Source organism: Opisthocomus hoazin, chromosome 6 (assembly GCF_030867145.1).
Source record: "Opisthocomus hoazin isolate bOpiHoa1 chromosome 6, bOpiHoa1.hap1, whole genome shotgun sequence".
Taxonomy (NCBI): Eukaryota; Metazoa; Chordata; class Aves; order Opisthocomiformes; family Opisthocomidae; genus Opisthocomus; species Opisthocomus hoazin.
In genome coordinates, this window is record NC_134419.1 from 60,308,326 (window position 1) to 60,328,665 (window position 20,340).

Below are 20,340 nucleotides of genomic sequence, written 5' to 3' on the forward strand. Positions count from 1 at the left end.
ATATTTATTAAATAAGAAGCTCAGTAAGGCTCAAGCACTGTTTTGCTGTTATGAGATATTAAATTATCCCTAATCTTTTCTCCAGCCAGAGCTGTACGTGGGGCTGGGATTCACCTGTGTTGTTGCAGTGGATGAATAGAGGAGGACTGGCATGTCGGAGCAGAGTGGCTGTGGAAGGAGCAGGGTGACCTGAGGAAACGCTTTCCCCCTGCCACAGGGACTCAGAGATTGGGGAAGGCACTGACAAAAGCCATTTTTCAACTCACACTTTTGAAAGTCACAGCAAATTCTCTTCGACATCATCCAAGTTCGGATTATACCTCCAGGATCTCAGACCAGTCCTTCAAGACTCTAAAATCATTCCCCACCTCCAAACTGAAGGTTGACCCTGCTGTGTCCTGGGAAAACCAGCCCCAAGGAGGGGGTTGCTCACATCTGCTCTTCTGTCAAACGCATCCCTAGACATTCTTCAGGCCCTTCAGAGAAACCCTCATCCCTTCCCCAGCACAGATGATGATGGCATTCCTGTTGCTGCAGCAAAAAAAAATCTCACTCTTCAGTTCCGCTGAAGTCAACCTGCTGCAGGAGACAAATTGGTGAAAAAAGCAAAAGAAAAAAGAAAAGGAGTTTGGGCTTCTATTTAGGGACAAAGTGGCTAAGCCTCCTTTCCTTTTGAAGATGTCACACTTCAATCTGCTAGACTTCTGCTCCCTGCCAAACCCTATGGGCACTTTGCATTAGGTTTCCTGCAGAGTCTGAGTGCAAGGAGCTACATGGAAGCATCCTTGAAACTAGACATTTAAACTACATCCAAATGCTTTTTCTGATGGGAAGCTTCTAGCTGTTGGTATGTGAGCAAAAAAAATTAAAGCAAGGAATTATTTCATTTAGTTAGACATTTTTATTGAGAAAATTTTAAGTGCATACACATTTATGGGAGAAATTACAACAATATAAAAGTGTTTATTTTTGAAATATTCTATGAAAGGAGTAATTTCAAAAGCATAATAAAACTCCTCCATAAAAGCTGCCTTACAGGAACACAACTACAAAACCCTTTTCACATTATTTGGGAAGATATTTCTTCATACTTAATAAAAATATAAAGTACAGTATTTACCACATCCTGACAACACTGAGTTTTTAAGCAGTGGAAGACGGGAGGTTCATGCAGCCCTTTCATCACGATAAATGTCTTCTTCTCTGTGGCCACCGGAGTTTCATGTTTGCAGACAAAGCTTTTCTTGGTGAGAAGTTGGTAAAGGAAAAAAATCAGATTTTAGGTGATGAGTTCTCAGAAACCACTGGTTACTATAAATCACATCACTCTAAACACATTGTCAGAGAAAAGAAGGACCCTCTAGATGCTAACAAAGGGAAAACAGCAACAAAAACTTCTATAGGAACTGCATTTTCAACAAAATGTGTATATTTATCTTGGAATATAGCCTTCATTGCAAAATGAACAGTCAACTTTACTCAAACACCTTAGCTAAAAACACATCAAAAATTCACCCTTCATCCTTCTCAGGCAGAATTCAGGTAAGATATTTATACATACAAGTGTAAAGCTAGTATAAATAAAAACTTGGCACGGCAATAAATACCATCTATTTTTCTTTAAAAAAAATAAACCAACTTCAGGATTTTGACAGCTGCACTTTGAAAATACCACACGTGACAATTTCACATTTATGGAAGCTGCTTTTTCAGCACCAGTTCAGTGCTATATCTTTTCCCTCCTTCTCTTCACGTGTGGTCCCTACATCACTCCCACCTGACCACACTCCCTTTCCCCAATTCTGTCTTTGGTCAACGGTTAAAGGCAGAAACAAATATCTCGTGCTCTCTCCGAGCGGGTTTCTGCTAGTGCTGCTCCTCAGCCCGCTAAGACCATGGTGTGCACAGGAGGAACAGCGTGCGATGCACAGGGCAGCACAGGGAACCTGGGGCAGCCACAGGGCTGATTTCTCCAGTGTGAAGGGCACGGCTGCTCTTCCCAATGCATCATGCAAATAATGTCAGGCAAACAGCAAAGCTTCCTGTTCAAGGTTGAATTTTGGTCTAAAGCAAGAGAAAGCTTTTATCTGGTTCTCACTTCAGTCTCCAGTTACTCCTGGCCAGGTCTGTGCTCAACCTTTCCCCAAGTGAGGGAGGGCCATGGTGCTGCCCCCTCCAAGAGCAGCCCCATACCCTGAATGGTCTTAGCTACTGAGTAGTGAATCGTCACCAGCACAGCAGTGATAGGGCCCAGGCAACAGTGTGAGTCTCAAGAAATGCCAGAGGCAGGCAGCCCACAAGGCACCCACACAAGCACCTGGCTGTGAGCGTTCCCTAGCCTTGCAGGGAGTCCCTTTCCTTCTGGCTGCTACTCATGCATTTCTCTCACGAGCAAATGCCCTTCCTTTAGTACAGTCTACCCCTGCAATGCCCACTAGTTTGCCCCAGAAGAGAAGGATGACAGGTGACCCCATTTCCTGCAGTTCCTGTACTACCTCGCTATACTCTCCAGAGCTATGACCCCAGGCTTTGGCCAGGGTCCTCCAGCACTGCCCAGCTCAATGCTTCTGTCAAAGTAGTCTGTCTGCCCAGTCTGTAATGTGGGGCTGGCATGTGCCCAGAGACCTTGCCCTGCTCACGCTGTTCCCAGATGCACTCCCTGTTTAACAAGGATTGCAGCAGAGCACTGGCAAGGCCGTACAGCCACATCTACCCAACCCATGTATTCACTGGAAAGCAAATGTTTCCCCTAGAAATAAAATCTTCATGGCCTCTATTATTATCATGAGGAAGGTATGCTGTTGAATCAAAAACAGGGGATTCTTTAATTCTTCATTTACTCCTATGGGAATTGATCAGACCTCAAACTGTCCTTGGATGGGAAGCATGTGTGAAGAATGCACCTTCCCAGGTGACAAGGACAAGCTCCATGTCTATGTCATTCTTGGCTTTGACACTCACATGTTTGCCTCTGGCATGTTGCTAGCAATTGCAGGTGCGTGTGTGGGGACAGGAGAAGGACCCAAGGATATAAAGTAGAGTCCAAGGTAGACACAAGAAACCCTAGTTTTCTTACAAAAGTTCTGAGAGGTCCTGATCCTGCTCACATGAAATTAACACTCCAGTTCTCATTAAGTACAGTGGTACCAGACCTTTCAAAACAGAGACACAATATTCTTAAAGCACCAGGCTGGTAATAGAAGGAACAGTAGAAGGAATGTTAAAATCACAGAAACATACATTTTAGGCACAGCAGTTAGTTTCTGCTTTAAACCAAACGAGGTGATGTGGTGCCAGTGGAAGCACTCTCTGTAACAGTACTGTTTTGCAGAGAGGAAAATACTTACAAGAATTTTACCTGAATCCACATGGAAATAAGGTGGTCCCTGGCTAGTCAAAGTGCCTCTTTGACACTAAAGATGCCTGCCACATAAAGCAGTGCTTAGTGAAAAACCCTTCTCAGTGTGCCCAACTCAGGCTGCAGAGAAGAGGGAAGATTTCTTTTTAAGTAACCAGCTCAAAAAAAATACAGTCTTGCAACATTTTTTGTTTACAATACATACAAAGATACATACAAACACAAGGACTGTGATGCACAAATGTGCTTCCTCACGGAACCCGGTGTGCAGCATAACATGGTTATAGCAGTACTGCAGGTGTCTTTCCATACACTACGCAGCAAAGATAAGGCGTATACAGGTAGAAATCATGAGAAAGAAATTTCTGGCTGAGAGACGGGATGGGTGCAAGAAGTGGTACCTGTCCCTGGGCATACTTTGTAAAGGAAATTGCAGAGGCTATCCTGTTCACCAGCAAACAGGGCCATGACCACTGGTGAATGGTGAGCGTTGGCCTTCACTTCCACACCGGAGAAACACCACTCCTTCCACAAACTGAGCAGACCTTCTCTTGCCCCAGGCATCTGTTTTCTTCAAAGATATGGCCAGACATCCTCTTTTAGCTGTCTCTGGAAGAATCATAGATGTTGCTGCCCTCGGGTACATGTGACTGTTCAGTAGCGAATGCTGCAGCATTGTTGGTGAAGGGTCACGTGAATGTATCTCCACCTACTTCAGTGCAAAGTCAACCAGGCAAGCTGAAGCCACCTCCTGTGGATGGGTGGGAAAAGACACCTGGTGCGTGGCAGCATATCTGACTCTTCCAGCAACTTGCAACATGATTGTGTGGTTAGACCTTTAATAACCTATTCTTTTTTGTGCTAAAGTCTGTCATCAAAAACACAGGAACATAGGAAATGCCAGGTGACATCAGATCAGTGCTGTGCCTCCTAACACACACAACGACTACAAACCAGGCACTAGCACCTTGCAATATCAGACATGCATTGACGCAGATGCTCATAACTGTCACCAAGGTCTCTGATCTTCACAGAAGGGCTTCACACCTGTAGCCCTGAATTTAATACCTATGAAAACCACCCATGATAATGCTGTCCACTTTCATCAATGTCTGATGGTTTTTAGCCTTCCTATGTTCTTGTCCTCGATGACTTCTGGAGGCAGAGAATTCCTCCACTACTTACACAACATCATTGCACTGTACAGTTCATGTCCTTCTAGGTTTAGAACTCCAGGAGACTTGCATGAACCAAAAGAAAGTTAAATAAAGCAGGACATCTACATAGCAAAGGAAGTAAAATCTTATATAATAACATAGGGTTAGTTTAAACACATATCTGCTCTCAGTGCTAGATAATCAACCTGTATAAAAACATATTTTTCTCAAATAGTTACATCTTACTTTATAAAAAATAGCACCGTGAAAGCAAGCCAATTTGTGCAAAAAAAAAAAACCACCAAAAAAAAACTCCAAACAAAAAAATCTTTGGAAATGCATGAAGCGTTGCTTTTGTGCTGTATGATAACAGTGAAATGTATTCATTCCCTAATACTGGTTATCTGCTCTCTGGGTCCTACAGTAAGAAATCCTGTAGACGGCTTACAATGCTTGCCTCTTACATCTTGAACCTCCTGTTGATGAAGAACAGAGTGAAACACTATTAAAGTTTATTTCAGTTGAAAAAGCTTTGATATCAGGCCTAGTCAAACAGCAAATCTGTGTCTGGACTAACCCAAAGCCATTTCTTTTGCAGCCCCTCCAACCAGTAAACCTTTTGGGGGAAGTTCTCCACAAGGAGCTACTGGGACCCAGCAGGGCAAACCCAGTAACGGGAGTTATTCTGGGCAGATTGTGCTCATCACAGTTAGTAAGGCATTCAGAGCTAACATAGGAGGAAGGCTGACTAGGAAGCTTACTCTGGACTTGAAAGCCACAGCACAGAATTATTGGTGGGTGAAGAGACTCAGCAAAAATACAGCAGGGAAAGGAGGGAAATCATATGTGAACAGCCCCAGTAGTGGAGCAAGTGGCACTGGGAATGACTCCTCTACCTGCCCCTACCTCATGGGTCTGCTTGAGATCATGGACTACAGCTCCTCAGGGGTCTACAAGGGTGTCAGCTCTCTGCGAAGATGGAGGAACACAGAGGACAACCCATGCTCTTGCTCTTGGTGTTCAGCTCCCACCATGGGGTGGCTAGAGAGCAGAGGCCTCTGAGCATGCTGCCCAGCTAGAAACCATCCCCATGGCCTCCCTGCTCTGGGCTCTCACCTGCTGTGAGCAGCTGGGCAGCACATCACAGCTCATGGTGACCAGCTGCCCACTGAAGGTCGGCTGACTGAGGGCAAGCAGCCACACGCTGCATGGTAAACGTGTGAGGCATTAAGTGCAGAGGTAGTGAATACAGGGTAGGAGGCAGACAAATCAAGTCTCCCATGTTCAGTGTGAGCATGGTACCCAGGAGAAGTGGTGAGTTAGGCATCACAGCAAAGTGCAAGTGTATTGTGTGCAGGGTTCACTCAAAACAAGGAGCCAGTCTGTGCTGGTGGCATCCAGGTTTTGTCTGAAGTGACCCCTACTCCTGCTCCAGGCTAATCGGCCCTTCATGATCTAGATGAGGTCACTAAGACTGAGTTACAAGTGTCAGAGGGTAAACACCAGGTATTCAAAACCCCTGATGTCCCATCATGTCTTGCCTAGCCTAAAAGACCAGAACAAACATCCCTTTCAATGTCTGCTGGGAACAAAGACTGTGTGGCCACAGCCAAAGACAGTTGTGGCTACTCTTCGTAAGGGTAGCCTCGGAAAACTCATCCAGGCATAAAGCAGCATCAGCAAAATTTTTCTCTTTGAAAATATCCTTTGCAATATCCCACACCAGTAACCCTACTTCTTTTGGTGCAGAAAGGCAGGACACACCACCCAGGTAAGAAATAAACAAATGTGACATCCAGAGCATTGGCATATGTAAGCGACACTGTTCTCTGGGACTGGCCTAGCATCTCCCATAGAAGAGATGTCAACCAGTCACTACTGCATCAAGTCCTGTTGTCACCACCCAGTGGTGCATAGGTCATCAAAAAATACCAGTGACGAATTCCCACCTGTTATTTACAGTTTAACTCTGTCAGTTTTGTATTGGAGAAATATGGCCAGCTAAAAGTAATAGGGCTTCCAAGCCTTTACCTTGCTTTTGACTTTGGCTTTGCTTCAGAGTTATTTTGGCGTCTTTGGGTATCCATTTTCCCACCTCTAAAATGGGAAAGTTTTCCCACCTCTGTTGTGGATGAACTTTCCCCTTTGTTTAAGAGTTTTATCTTTACAGTACCTCTTCGCAGGGAGGGTACATCTGTTATCCTCAACAAATATATGAAAAAATAGAGGTCTGGGTAGGCTAATATATTTGCCCGAGGTCACATAGGATGGACAGGGGAAGAGCAGGGACTTGAACCTGAGGTATCCCAGCTCAGAAACTAATGCCTCCTACCATTCTTTCTCCCTGGAGACTTTAGTGGTGTTGCACGGGAAGGGCAGAGTGGGCCCCGTTTCTTCTGTTGCTTTTTTTTATGAGTGCGATGACGTGGTCTAAATTAAAAGAAAAATACAAAAAGACTGCCATGAATTATCCACATACAAAGGCCTTATTCACATTTATTCTATGGTCCCTTCACATCTTGCTGACAGGGTGCAAATGAAGATACCATCCCCTTTCGCATACCCTCTGCCTCAGAGGAACACTAGGCAAATGAAAGTGCCCTGGTGACAGGACATTTTCAAATTTTGAGGCCAGAACAACTCCTATCCCCAAAAGACCAAAGCCTCCCCAAAATGCCTGCTAGGACTTGTTAGCCAGGAACCTCACCATCCACACACATTGTATTCCTAGAGGTACAACAAAAGCAGAGGCAGTTTGGACTTCCAGATTCCCACCCAGTATTCCCACAGACATTAACAACAACTGGTGGCTTACTCTGTGGGATTTATGGGCATCCGGTGCCTTCAAATGAAGCTGTGAAGATGTTTGCCTTCACTGTCGCCCACCGTGTGGGGTATTCACCCAACACACACTTGGCAGAGTACCAGGAGGTAGTCGTTTTGGCATCCTGTACTTGTTTACACATGCGGTCAGGAATTAGGACGAGATGCCATACCAGGGTTTACAAGTGCTATGGAGGAAGGCAGCAGCAGGACTTGGCTCCCCTCACAGCTAGCCCTTAGAGTTTCCCTTCTATTCTCCCAGTAGGCTCAAAGGAAAGGTTTTTCCTATTTGACTTCGTTATCTTCTCCAGATTCATCAGCTCTCTTGTCTGTGCCAGTAGTAGCTGCTGAGCTTAACAGATTCCAGCATTTCAGGCTGAGGGAAGTTCTGAGGTGGGACTATACTAATGTGACAATGGACAGGCAAGGATCATTCTCTGGTCTCTGTCTACTCTGCAAGGGACTGATTTTGCATATCCTTGCATGAAGGGGAGAAGGGAAAGGCAGTCAATGTACTGTAAATTATGACTAGGATTGCCTGTGATAAAGGACTTGTTAGCTATTTCAAGAAAGGATTGATTTGCCCCTTGTCTATAAAATGGATGAATGTTGGATGATGTTGGCCACAGCAGCTGCACAATGATTTTTAAAGCCAGTTAAGGAATTTGGTTTCCTGATAGCCTGAATGTATTTTACTGATGTGTCATCAGTGTGTATATTACATGGAGATGTGATGAATATAAAGCAATAATAAAGGCTAAGCAGAATTAGTGAGCAAAATAATTCCCTACTAAAGACCTTCTCTGGCTTCACAATAAACTGTATTGGACTACGTTATTCTATGAACTTTTCCTTGCCCTTAGCTGCAGATTGTAACACAGAAGATACTTTTATATTGAAGAACTGATATAGATTTAGATGTCTTGACACTGTGGATTTTACTGAAGCAATTACAAGAGCCCTTTCTACAAAACGTATTGATTTTATTCCAGAAAAATAAATTCCAATGTACAATTGGGTTTTCATAACATGAAACAGTTAGCCATTTTATTGCTAGTGCATATAGGGTAATGTCACATTTCATACAATTTCAGTACAAGTGAAAAAATATAATATATGGCTGATTGAAATTGATAGCTACATTAACATTTATAGTTCTATATAGATTTATTTTACAAGCTGTTAGTAGTTTAGAGGGATATCAGTGTTTTAAACTACCAACATTCATATGGCTCCAATTCAAATATATGAATTGTTTGATGCACTATAAATATATTCCAAAGTACATTTCACTGAAGAAGTCAAAGCTGTGCACTAAAATATATCAAAAACATGCCTTGTGAAAATGCTACACACAGAGTCCTGACTGTCTGTGAAGCATGAAAATGCCACTGGTGCTAGCATTACTAGTTGAAAAATGAAAATAATGCCATGATTACAGGATTAGGTGACGGAGATAAATGCTTTCTGTCATCTTATTTCATAGAGCTGGGACCAAATTCTCTTCTGTTACTCAATGTAAACCAGGATGAAATCCACTAAATTAGCAGAATTGCTTTTGGATTAGTGCTAGGTAAACAAAACCCAGAATCTGGCTGGAGATCAGGTACGGGCTCACTGGTTTCAGTAGAGCTGGCCCCAGATCTTCCCCAGTGGAAGTGAGAGCAGAACGTGTTCCAGCTGAGCTGTTCCCCTAAGTCAGGCAGGCAGTATCAGAGCACATAATCCCACTTGCCCAACCCTACAAATTTCTTAAGGGCCTCCTAAATTTTAGGTCTTATGAACAGCACTAAGGGCTTCTTTGGGGATGACAGCAAACAGAAACTTAGGCAGGGGCTTGAGAATTTTTCCCAAGTTGGAAAAGAAAGTAGTCCAAGCCCCTAGGCTAGTCAGCATGGGCCACATCCTGCTCTTAGATTCGGTTGTGCCTAAATCCAAAGCCATTCTGGCAGCAGTAACCTGGATTACCTCTGGAGAGAATTTTTCCAAAGGACAAGAGGGCTGAGTGCTGGCAGCAAAGAAGGCACTGAGCATCAGATGAGATGGGAAGAGTTGTCAGGGCTGGAATCACAGTCAGTTTGTTACTTGGCTTCCTTCCCTCCTCCTCCTCACTCTTGGCCCAAGTGTGGTCCCCAAAGGACCACATGGAGGAATCTCTCTACCTCTGGTAGCATTTCTCCCCTTGCTTATTGTAAAAATACAGGTGAACACAGACTTTTTAACTCTACCCCTTGTTTGGCAGATGTATTTGCAAAGAAAACAGTGGAGGGCATTGAGCTACCCGTACTGCCTCACATCCGCCCTGGGGCCATACCCTTCCCCACATTTCTCCAGGAATGCATTGCTTTTGCAAACTACTGGATTCCAGCCCTGCCTTTACCCTACAGATGCAGCAAGGGTGAGACTCAGCACGGTTACTGAGGGGTGGGAATGAGGTGGCAAGGGTGGGAGGGGTACTGAGTGCACAGGTAGGCTTGCTGACTAAAATGCCACTGCTGGACCAATCGCAGGGGCCTGGGCAAGCAAGGAAATGCTTTGTACCATCACTTGTCTCATCTTCTGTCCCAGGAAGGCTGGAGCCCTCCCCTGCAGCTCAGCACAGATATGTTCTCTGTGCTGCTCTTGCTTACAGTAAAATTCAGCTGAGATAGGCTGGGTCCACCTCAGGGTAGCCATGATCATCCATTTTCAGGAGGAATAAAAGTAAATATTAAAAGTCTGAATTTGCCAACTATGGCTGGTTTTCCCCTGGCCTTTTGGGAGAGCCTTATTCATGGCAGTGCATGTAACCTTGGCTGATATTAACAGCACTCCACGCTGGCCAGCAGAGAAACAATTTTTAGCGCCAAGATCTCCTAGGCCTCAGCTGCCTGTGCAAACAGACCCCAGCGTAACATGGAGAAGGGGCTCCAAAGAAATGGGAACAATATAGATTTTGAAGTAACTCTAGTTTATCATGGGCAAGGGGGGACATAAAGGAAGCATTTTCCTTGGGAGAACGGCTTTTTTTAAAAAAGGATGAGCTGGGGACCCCAGAACAGATTCATCAGGATAGATTTTGCCTCAAACCCTGGCAAAACCCTTAGTTTAACATTTAGGATATACTAGAAGCTGTTGAGTTAATACAGACTAGGTCAACTCCAAACTCATCTTCAAAACAATATCTGATTCCACAAGTACTTTGTCCACATGGTGAAAGCCAGCCCTTAATGTTCTACCCTTTAATAACTCAGGATGTTAGCTGTTAAGTCCATTTGTCGCTTGCCTTACTTGTTTAAAGCTTTCTCCAGATACTCCTGGATCCACTTTAACTTGGGATCAATGCACACTTGCTTGCTGTTGCTCTTGAGCTTTGCACTGTGGAAGAAGAAAACTCAGAGTGAGTCTAGTGTGCAATGCTCCTCAGCCCACACCCACCACCCACCCTCGGATGCCATATTTTCCTTGGGTGTCAGTGCTGCTCTCAGTTAATCCATGAAGAGGATGAGTCGTCCCTGCCATCCTCAAGGCACCTCTTATAAATATCCCTGGTTTTAAAGCACTGGTACTGTCTGTCTCCTCTGATGCTGATTCTTGTGGTTTGTACTGGGGGTCCATGTTGGGGTGGGACATATAAAAAATTTTAATCTAAATTTTCCAATTCGTACCTGGGCCATTATGAATTCAGTGCCGACAACATCTAAATTTCATTTGGAAACACTGACATGGCAAACATAAGTCATATTTGCAAGGGATTAATTATGAACAACTTTCAGATTCAACCCAAAATAGAAATTTCACCTGTTTTGAGGACAGACACCAAACCATACCTCTTGGATGTTCTGAAAGGATCTGGTCACTCGTTAGCTTTTTGTTGTTATACAGGACTGAACTAACAGGTTGCAGGCAGGAAGACAACTGAAGTACCATATGCCAGAGGCAAGTTTTCCTGCGTGTATTCACTCAGTAAGGGAACAAAAGCAGAACCTCCTGAGGGGTTTCTCCTGGACATCCAAGAATTCCTTCTGAATTTGGTACTTGGGCTATCTGCATCTTTCATACAGAAGCAGTACAAATAGCTTTTCACCCGCATCAGCAGGTCTCACCCTCCAGAGATCTCAGGACCTCTTGAGAGTGCTGTGGTCTCCCACATTGCCCAAAGCACCCTGCCTCTGCCCCAGCTGCTCAGAAATTTCCCATTAAACAGCCTGCCTGCGATGTAAAAGTGCCAAGAACAGCAATTTCATGGAAATACCCATAGGTTCAGTACTTGTTTAAGCATTTTGCTGGACGGAAGACAAAATGTTCCCTGTTCTATTAAAGGAAATATGCAGAATATAAAAATATGGCATAACAAATAACAGGTCAAAAAGGCTTCTTGGTCTGAAGTTATGCAACAGCACAGCTGTAACATAAACACATCGAAGATCTTGCAAGTCTTGCACCAATAAAGAGATGAATTCATCTTTCTCTTACAGCAGTGTAAAGTTGGAGTATTTCCAGCAAAGTGATACCAACAGAGAGTAAGAATGGATTTGCTGATGTTAGCAATCGTGGGAACTCATGCTGGCCTCATAGGGCACAGAACCGAAAGCACACGTAACCAGCCTCCAGCCACATGCGATGCAATTCCTCTCACCTAATATTAAGACATTAATTATATTTTGACATTTCTTTCTGAGCCTGTCAGCCCCCGCTCCTTGTACAGTCATGGCAGAGACCTAGGCAACTGCATGGAGTGTTAACCTGAACTGGTTTAGGTGTCTACTTCAGAATGCAATTCATTGCACGTTAAAAATGCCTATTTCCCTCTACTGAAAAGCAGAAAATTTAGGGTGGGCTTTGTAGAAGTAGACATTGACAGAGGAGATGTCTGGATTTGGAGAGATGACTTCCCATAGCACCAAAGACAAAAGCCCGCTCTTAGGCTTTTTGTTCAGGTACAATTCCCCTCCACCATAAAGGCGAATGTACTTCTGCAAAAAAATACAAGACCTTTCTTTGAAACTATATGATTTTACGGAGACTCCCTGTTCCTGAAAATGTAGCTTTTAAGCTACTGACACCTTCACTGTATAATGCATATTCACTAAATTCAGAGTGTGGTTAAAACCATCAGGATAAGAAATTTGCACTAGGTTTGATTCCATTTCAGCTTTTGTTTTGATGAAGACCTAGTTTGAACTCATGATATTTCAGGGGTATTTGGAGGTAAGTTTTTAAGTACCTTAGTTTTTAAACTCACAAAAACATTGTGAATGATAGGTTCACGTATTCTGAGTGCCACTAAATCAAGTTGCAAACACACACATTTAAGTCAGGAATGGACATGAACATGAGTTGTTCGTGTTTCTGCACTTCATGCTCTTATCCATCCCTGATGACTATGATCCCATGTTAATTAAGAGACAAATGTATACTCTATCCTGTCTTAAATACCTGTCATTTTCTTGAAACTACTCCAGAAAATTCCAAATCCTCTACAAAGCCTTAGCACTGGGACCCTTATGACATCCATTGACAGTCCCAGAGCACAAATCCATACACTATTGCATTTTGTATGCTTGCCTCCAAAATTGTTTATAGGTAGAGATTAGAGTTAGTCACAGCTGGTTTTGCCATTTTTGTGAAAGTAAATTATTTCTCAGCTGAGGCTTCCATTTTTCTCACTGTCCACCACCAAATCCTAAAGCAAAAGCACACATGAGAAAATCTGTATGATCTACACAGAATGGATTAAAAAAAGGAAAAAATCAAGTGAATAAAACCTGGTTCATTCACGGATACAAGTTCTTCAATATTTCTGTACATTCCTGAGAAATCTCATAAAACCACGTCAGTTTTCTGAGTGCAGAAATGTTTTGGATGACATAGAATGGATTTCTACAGTATTTGAGTTGCAACTGGAAGAGCTCGACATGGATTGAAGACAGAACTAGTGATGGGAGCACTGCACAGAAACCCTGCCTAGTCACTGAGACCCTCTTACAGAGGTCAACAGAAGTTGATGGTAATAGGGCTCCCTCACAATGAAAAGATGAATGCTAATTTTTTTCTTCTGAAGATTCTGAATTTTGGGAGAGGATGAAGAGGACCACCCATGAACAAATGAACCAATAAGACCTTCCTAAAACCACACACACACAATCTACAACCCCGTTTTCCCTGGAAATCAGTGTTTCATTTTCAGCAAAAATGAAGAGGTTATTTTCCATTGGGAACCCATCATCTCCGTCCTGCTGTGATCTGTGATTTACCAGAGTCGGTCACCGCCTGCTGAGTGTGTCCCTAGATGAGGCCAGCACGTGCTTAGGATCTGTACCTCCTGTGGAGGCTACACGAAATGCAGGAATTCATTTCACTTGTTTAGCTCCTCTCTGTGGAGAAGTGGAGCACTAGAAGACTCAGACCACTGGAAAGTCTTTTCCCCAAGGTGTGAAGCTCCTCGTTCAAGGCAACGGACAGCCTGTCTGACATTCCTGCTTACATACCAATGGGTGGAACAGGACATGGGACCACAGAGTTGCAGGGAAATCACAGGGGTAGAACACAGCTGAGAAACATCTAGCTGGGCTCATTTGTGTAGGGTAAAGCAAGGCCCAGCTGTACCTGACACACAGGACAAAGAGTTGAATTGTAAATCATGGCATGAGACACAGACTGAACTGCAGCCACCAAAGTAGGAACCAGCCTTTTTGACACCTGCGATTTGCACCCAGACAAAAAGAGTAAGAGACTTACACAATCTGAAGTGAGCAGTTGGGTGTGGAGAGGATTTTGAGGTGCTTAATGTTGGCTCTTGCCACGTTGCTCTCGTAGAATCGACAGGGGCATCGGTAAGTCAGGCTGACAGGTTTCTCTGCGGGACAGAGGGAGAGAAAGGACACATTACTCCCTCTTGCTCCTGGCCAGCAGCTCCGATACACAGACCAGGGATGACAGAAACTCTCTCCAAATGTGCAGGTGGGAAAAAAAAGCAATAGAAAAGCTGTAGCTTTGGGAGAGCATTTGCCCACAGCTCACAGCACAATCCTTTTACCCCAGTACCCAGCCTTTCAATCCTGGTGCGTGGGATTTTGGAAGACAAAAGAAGAGGGAGAGAAAATGGAGATAAGTAAAGAAGAAAAGATTAGAATAAGGAGCGGCTCCATTGTGCAGGGATGCTCTTGGTAATTAGACAAGATAAAGGCCAAAAGAGGGGGCACTTGTCCTCAGTGTTGTTCTTGCCAAATGATTTTGACCCGAGGCCAAATTAGAAGGTAGCCAGAAGAAAGCGACGGATTCCAAAGAGTTCAGATCAAAACGGCTTGGGTCAGGTGCAGGCTTTTCACGGGGGACTTACCGGCTGCAGAAAAGCCCTGAGCCTCTTCAGGCCTTCCCAGGGCCCGGCAGCTGACCCCTCCCCAGCCTCTATTCCCAGCCGAGATATTCGCATGAGGAGGCGCGACTCCAAGATGCGAGATCACGGTGGCTTTGCAGGAGAGATCTGGAGTCTTTTGAACTCCCAGCCTGTGGCAAAGTAACAGCAATCCAAGCAGACAGTTACCAGGCAGTGCGCGCTCCATGTACTTATCAGGGACCGCCAGACTGGATGAGAGTCTTGTCACCCACGTCACGAGGGGCAGAATTTAGTCTGGCTCCCTAGGTTAAAAATCAGCAATGAAGAACGCATACAGAACTGAGAAAAGCAGCCTGGTTCTCACCACAGCCTCTGATGTAGTCCTGCTACCTGATTTCTCCGTGGAAGAACTTAATTACTGGCAACTAAGTGTGAATAAGTAAGATCCTCACTCTGAGTGTAAGCTTCAAAGCCCCATGCACACTGAAATACAAATACAGAAGCCTTGCGTGGAAGCCTAGAAGATTTTAAGCAATTTCCCAGTGGAGCAGTTTTCAGCCTCTGGGAGGAAATAAATTCACACACCTAACCCATAAGGTCTGTCTCATTCTGTAGATGGTCAGATCTATATCTGACAGGGCTTTAGATCCCACATGGCAATCTGACGCCTTGTTTATTTAGCCACACAGGAGCACTGGCAGCATCCAAACCCAGCTCCCTTAAAGGCAGATGGAGAGCTAAGGTGCAGGCAAAGGCTTGGAATCCCTAAACTGCCATCTAGGAAGGTGAGAAAAGAAACAAGTTTTCAAAGTGCAGCTCATCTGCATATATTGCATATTTACCAACGCCTGTCTCTAGCACATATAACCACAGACAACACGGTGAAATCAACCTGTCCTCAGGAGGGAAAACTGTTTTTTTCTGAGCGCCTCTAACAAGAGATGAGCCAGAGTCTGATCCCCCAGGCAGATGGGCAAACAGAGAGGAATTCGTTAGTGGAAACAGAGTTTCTCCAGATTTGCACCAGGATCTAGACTAGAAGTTAACAAAAATGGAGGATTTTTTCCATCAGTCCTGTGGCAATTAGTCAATCTGAATAGTGGTATCATCTGTGAGTTAATAAATGGGTGAAGAAGCTCCCATCTGCAGGAGGAGGAAGGAGGGCTGCAGAGTGAGCCTCAGGAATGTGCAATAGACTGACTAGTACTAATGTGGAAGGGAGGAAGAAAGGTCCTAGGATTTCCCACTGTACATCTGTGCCCGATAGCTAGGCATCAGTGTGTTTGTATTGGAAATGGAGGCTGAAATTTAATGCAGTCATACAACAACGCTCAGCACAGCTGCAGTGGAAGTGTCTCTGCAATCTTGTACCAACAAAGTTTAAGCAAGATTTATGCGAAACAACACGTAAAAGATGAACTGTTCAGTTCTATCATTTGAGAATGCAATCTGGTCCTCTCTGAGACTGGGAGAGGGACTTCCTATCCCATCCCACTTGAAATAAGGAGCAGAGAAAGTTTAACCACGACTAACATGTCCATGAGTCCTAAAGTTGTTTTCTGCCCACGAAAGGGCATCCAGCACAGCAAGGAAGAGGGGGAGCCCCAGCATCCAGTGTTCTGTCACCCCAATGCAAGCTGGAATGACCACTCCCCTTCCAGCACAAGAATCCCTTTGGCGTTTCTGCGCCCCTTGCTCAGTGACCAGAAACAGGCAACGAGTGCCAGGGAGCATCAGCACAGGCGCCAGGTCAGCTCTCAGCATCACTAACAGGGACTCAATATCCCCTGCCCCTCCGGTGCTCCAGCTCTGAGAGCTTGGCTGTGGCTCACTCTGCTCTCAGCAAGGCTGAAAACCAGGGAAAACCAGCATGTGTGGTGTTTCCCAACACATGAACCCCTATCATCCTAAAGTAGGAAGGGGAAGAGGCCATTTGGAGACCATAGCTTGGGAAGGGGACATTTCTGGTCTTACCCCAAGGCTGACAAATACCTTTGTTATCTTGTTTCAAAATTCGAAACTAATTGTTCCCTGCATAGTAGAACTGATTAAATCAATTATTCTATAGGTTTGTACTGCAGGAGTTAATGCTCTGCAGGTTCTCTGGTATCTAACACTGAGCACAAGCTGAAGCCATTCTCTCGATATAGTACAGTCTGTTAATTGTACCGTTACATGAAAACAGCAGTTTTCATGAAACTGATGGTACAAAACACTTTTGAGACCTGTATCTGTTTGGCACATTTGGTTAAAATGGGTGAATATAGTCAAAAGTTACAGAAGAGCCAGACTCTATTCGGACATCTCAATGTCATTCCTTCAGCCTTATTTCCTTAGAGAAAAAGAAACACAGAACACCTCTTATGGTCTCGACTAGAAGGGTTCTTGGGTTTGGGTGTTTTGTTTTTTAAATAAATAGTTTTACTGTTTTCTAACACAAAGCTGAGTTTTGCTGTCTCTGAACACCCACTTTTGTTTGCAAATTCTCTCTAGAGACAAAGTGCTTACAAAAACCTCCCTCACAGAGTGGCCGCGCATCAGGGTTGGACGGTACTTGTTTCACCCCGTAGGGACCTGCCTTGCCTCACCGGCACTGGAACTGGACGCTAAGGGAGGAACTGAGTTGCCAGCTCTGCTATGAAGTTACCACTGCTGACTTGCTGGGAAGCCCTGGGCACCTGAATGGAGAGGGAAGCTATACCCAGGCAAGGTTGGGCATGAACAGGCAAAACAGTTGATGGAAGCATCATTTTACTCCTGCTCATCCAAAGGTGCATTTGTCAGTGTCAGGAGAGGGCTGGCAACTTTTTAAGACTAGAACAGCTCCATTTCCCTGAGGAGAGAGGCTGTGATAGGCAGATACAGCTTTACCAGGGTGGCTAGGAAGCACCCAGATCTCACCTGCCCTCCAGGACCGGGTAGCCCTGGAAGTCCTCGTTTGGATCAGGGTGGAAAGCACTACACGACGTGCAAAGAGGCAGGCAAAAAACTCCACGCTTATCGCTGCAAGCCGGCGGGGTCTCCCTCCTTACCCCAGTCTTCCTCCAACCCTTTTAAGCCATTTCCTTACGCAAGCAGCCAGGTCCCGGACGCGCTCACCCTGCCGTGAAGATGCCCTTGCTGCCAGCTAAGCAGCGCTGCCGGGCAGGGCAGCTCCACCAGCCCCCCGGCCCCGCGCTAAGCACTGCCGGAGGGGAGGCGAGGAGAGGGAGAGCCCCCAGCCCCCAGTCCCCGCGGCCCCGGCCCCCTCGTCCCGCCGGGCTGCAGCCCCCGCAGCGCTCCCCCGGCTCGCTCGGACCCGCACTGCGGGGCGAGCGGAGCCCGTTCCGGGTGCCCGGGCCACCCCGAGCGGCCCGGGCGTTGTGCGGGGCGAGGGGCCGGGGCCGGCCCGGCCACCCGCGGCCCCGGAGCTGGCTGTGGCTGCCGGCGCACTCGCTCCCCAGCCCGCGGCCCCAGCGCGGCGGGTCCCGGCCTAGGCGGCGGGGGCCGGAGCCCACCCGGCCTGGTCTGCCTGTCGCGGGTCTCTCCGGGGCAGTGCTTGCTCCTTCCCGGCTTTTTGTGAGCTTCACCGGAACGCGGTTGATGCTGGGACAGGACTGTGGAAAGGCAGAGGCGAAATTATCGGGAGCAATTAACTGTTTCAGGCTAAACAAAGAGGACACCGGAGGGCATCCTCTGCCGCCTCGGGTGGGGAACACCCGAGTTTCGGTCGCCAGAATGGGAGCAGAAGGCGGGACCGGAGGATTGGCAGGGCGCTCGTTACCCAGCCAAGGCAGCTTTCGATGAGGGGACAAAAGGCGGCGAACGCTCGCCAGGCGAGCAGCCAGCCGCGGGAGGAGCGCCCGGGCGATGCCCAGAGGCTGCGGGCAGGACCCCCGCCCCGCCACGCGTGCGGAGCGCGGCCGCCCCGCACGGTCCCCGCTCCAGGAGCCCCGCGGCACCGGGCTCCCCGCCGCCGGCGGGAAGCGGTGCTGGGGCGCAGGCTGCCGCGGTCTCCGGGCCCGTCCGCAGCCTGACGAGCCAGGCGGCCTGCTGCCGCGGCGGCGGGGCTGCGGGGCCGACAGGCGGGTCCAGCGCGGGGCGGGCGGGCCGTGGGACGGCCGCGGTGCGGCTGCCTGAGCGGAGAACGCCGCCGCGGCAGGGCTCGCCGTGCCAGCCCGCGTCCCCCGGCCCGCCCGCCCGTCACCCCCCCGCGCCCCCGGCCCCGCCGGTGAGCTGCCGCCGAGTGACGGCTGCGGCTCAGCTCTGCCCCGGCCGAAGGGAGGCCGGTCGCGACAGAGGGCAGGAAAGGAACCGAACAGCCGCCCCTGCCTCATTTCTTGCAGCTTTCAGGGTCGGCTTTTTAAAGCAGAAATCGCTACGCGTATTTTGCAGCCCAGCCACCTCCCCGTAGCCCGAGCGCTGTTGAAAGTCCCCTCCCCGCCCCAGCAGACTTCAGTCTGGGGTCCGTTTAGCAAAGCGGATCGCTCTGACCGCCTTCTTCCGAAAAGAGCGAGCGGGGCGGGCAGCGCCTGCCTGCTTCCAGCCCGCAGCGGCAACCGCCCGGGGCTCGCCGGGCGCGCACGCCCAAGCCGCCGCGGGAGCGGAGCCGGCGAGCTGCGGGGAGAGGAGCGGGGAGAGGAGCGGGTAGCCCGCGGGACCGTAACTCCCGGCCGGCAGCGGTGCGAGCGGCGAGCAGCCAGGGAGAGCGGCGGCGGCCCGGCCCCGGCCGCCCACTTACCCTCCGAGGGGCAGATGAGGGCCAGGGCGAAGGCGAGCAGGGCCAGGGCTCGGAGGTCCATGCTGGGGCGGGCGCTGGACTGCTCGTCCCGGCGGCTGCGGGTCTCTGCTGGAGTCCCCTCCTCCCCTCCCGCTATAGAGGGGCCGGGACGGCCGGGGCGGGGGGAGGGGAGCCAGGGGGAGTAGCTAGCCTATGATTTATTGCCCGCGGCGTGATATTACATCCTTCCTCCGTTAAAAATGCTTGGAAAGGAGCCAAGAGAGCGAGGGCTCCTCTCTTCTCCCCGCCAGCCCGGCAGCCTTCCCCCGGGCGCAGCGCCGGCCCCAGCAGCCCCGCCACCCCAGCACCCCGTGGGCGGGCTGCGGCGGGCAGCCGGGATCTCGGTCACCCCGACCGGTCTCGGCCGCGGGGAGAAAGTTCCCTCACCAAACCGTGCCAGCCCCGGTCCCTGCCGGGCACCCCGGCCCCGCTGCGCTCGAACCGGAGCCGCCAGGGCTGGGACCGCGGCGGGACGGATGCCGGACGGCTCCCCGTTCACACCGGGAGAGCAGAACGATCCCCCTGGGCGCCAAACTGGATTTGCGTTCGTGTCCTGGGCACCTGATCCAATGCCTCATACGAAGCATCTTCCCCGAAGTTTATCCGGGGATTTGGGGGGAGGGGGGGGGGGGGGGGGAAGGAGTTGGAAAGAGAGACAGGGAGGCTTTTTGGTTTTGCCCCCGCACACTCGGCTCGAAACACCACCTTTTCCCCGTATTAGCCGGACTCAGACGTACATTTGCTGCCACATTTCCCTTTCTTTGTATTGCAGATGCCGCCGGGCTCGCTGGCACCCCGGCTGAAAGCCCCGAACGGCCGCAGGGCCGGGGCTCTGAGGGGTACCGCTTACCCGGCGCTATTACGGCATTGTCAAGTGTAATTGACTTAAGCATGTTCCCGCTGTCTGCAGTCCAAGCCCATGGGG

General features: G+C 48.1%; 1 protein-coding gene across 2 annotated transcripts; it reads right to left on the reverse strand.

Annotated features, from left to right (window-relative positions):
- Positions 1-898: 898 nt before the first annotated feature.
- CXCL12 (C-X-C motif chemokine ligand 12) lies at positions 899-19,530 on the reverse strand. Of its 2 annotated transcripts, XM_075423388.1 has the most exons (5): positions 19,377-19,530; positions 14,059-14,176; positions 10,609-10,695; positions 6,848-6,945; positions 899-4,991 (listed from the first exon to the last, which is right to left on the reverse strand). In XM_075423388.1, the coding sequence occupies exons 1-5, from the start codon at positions 19,435-19,437 to the stop codon at positions 4,960-4,962; spliced, it is 396 nt and encodes a 131-aa protein (XP_075279503.1). In that variant the 5' UTR covers positions 19,438-19,530; the 3' UTR covers positions 899-4,959. The 2 variants fall into 2 exon arrangements, with proteins under 2 accessions (XP_075279503.1, XP_075279504.1); XM_075423389.1 differs by lacking the exon at positions 6,848-6,945 and having other exon boundaries at positions 19,377-19,526.
- Between the last annotated feature and the right edge of the window lie 810 nt (positions 19,531-20,340).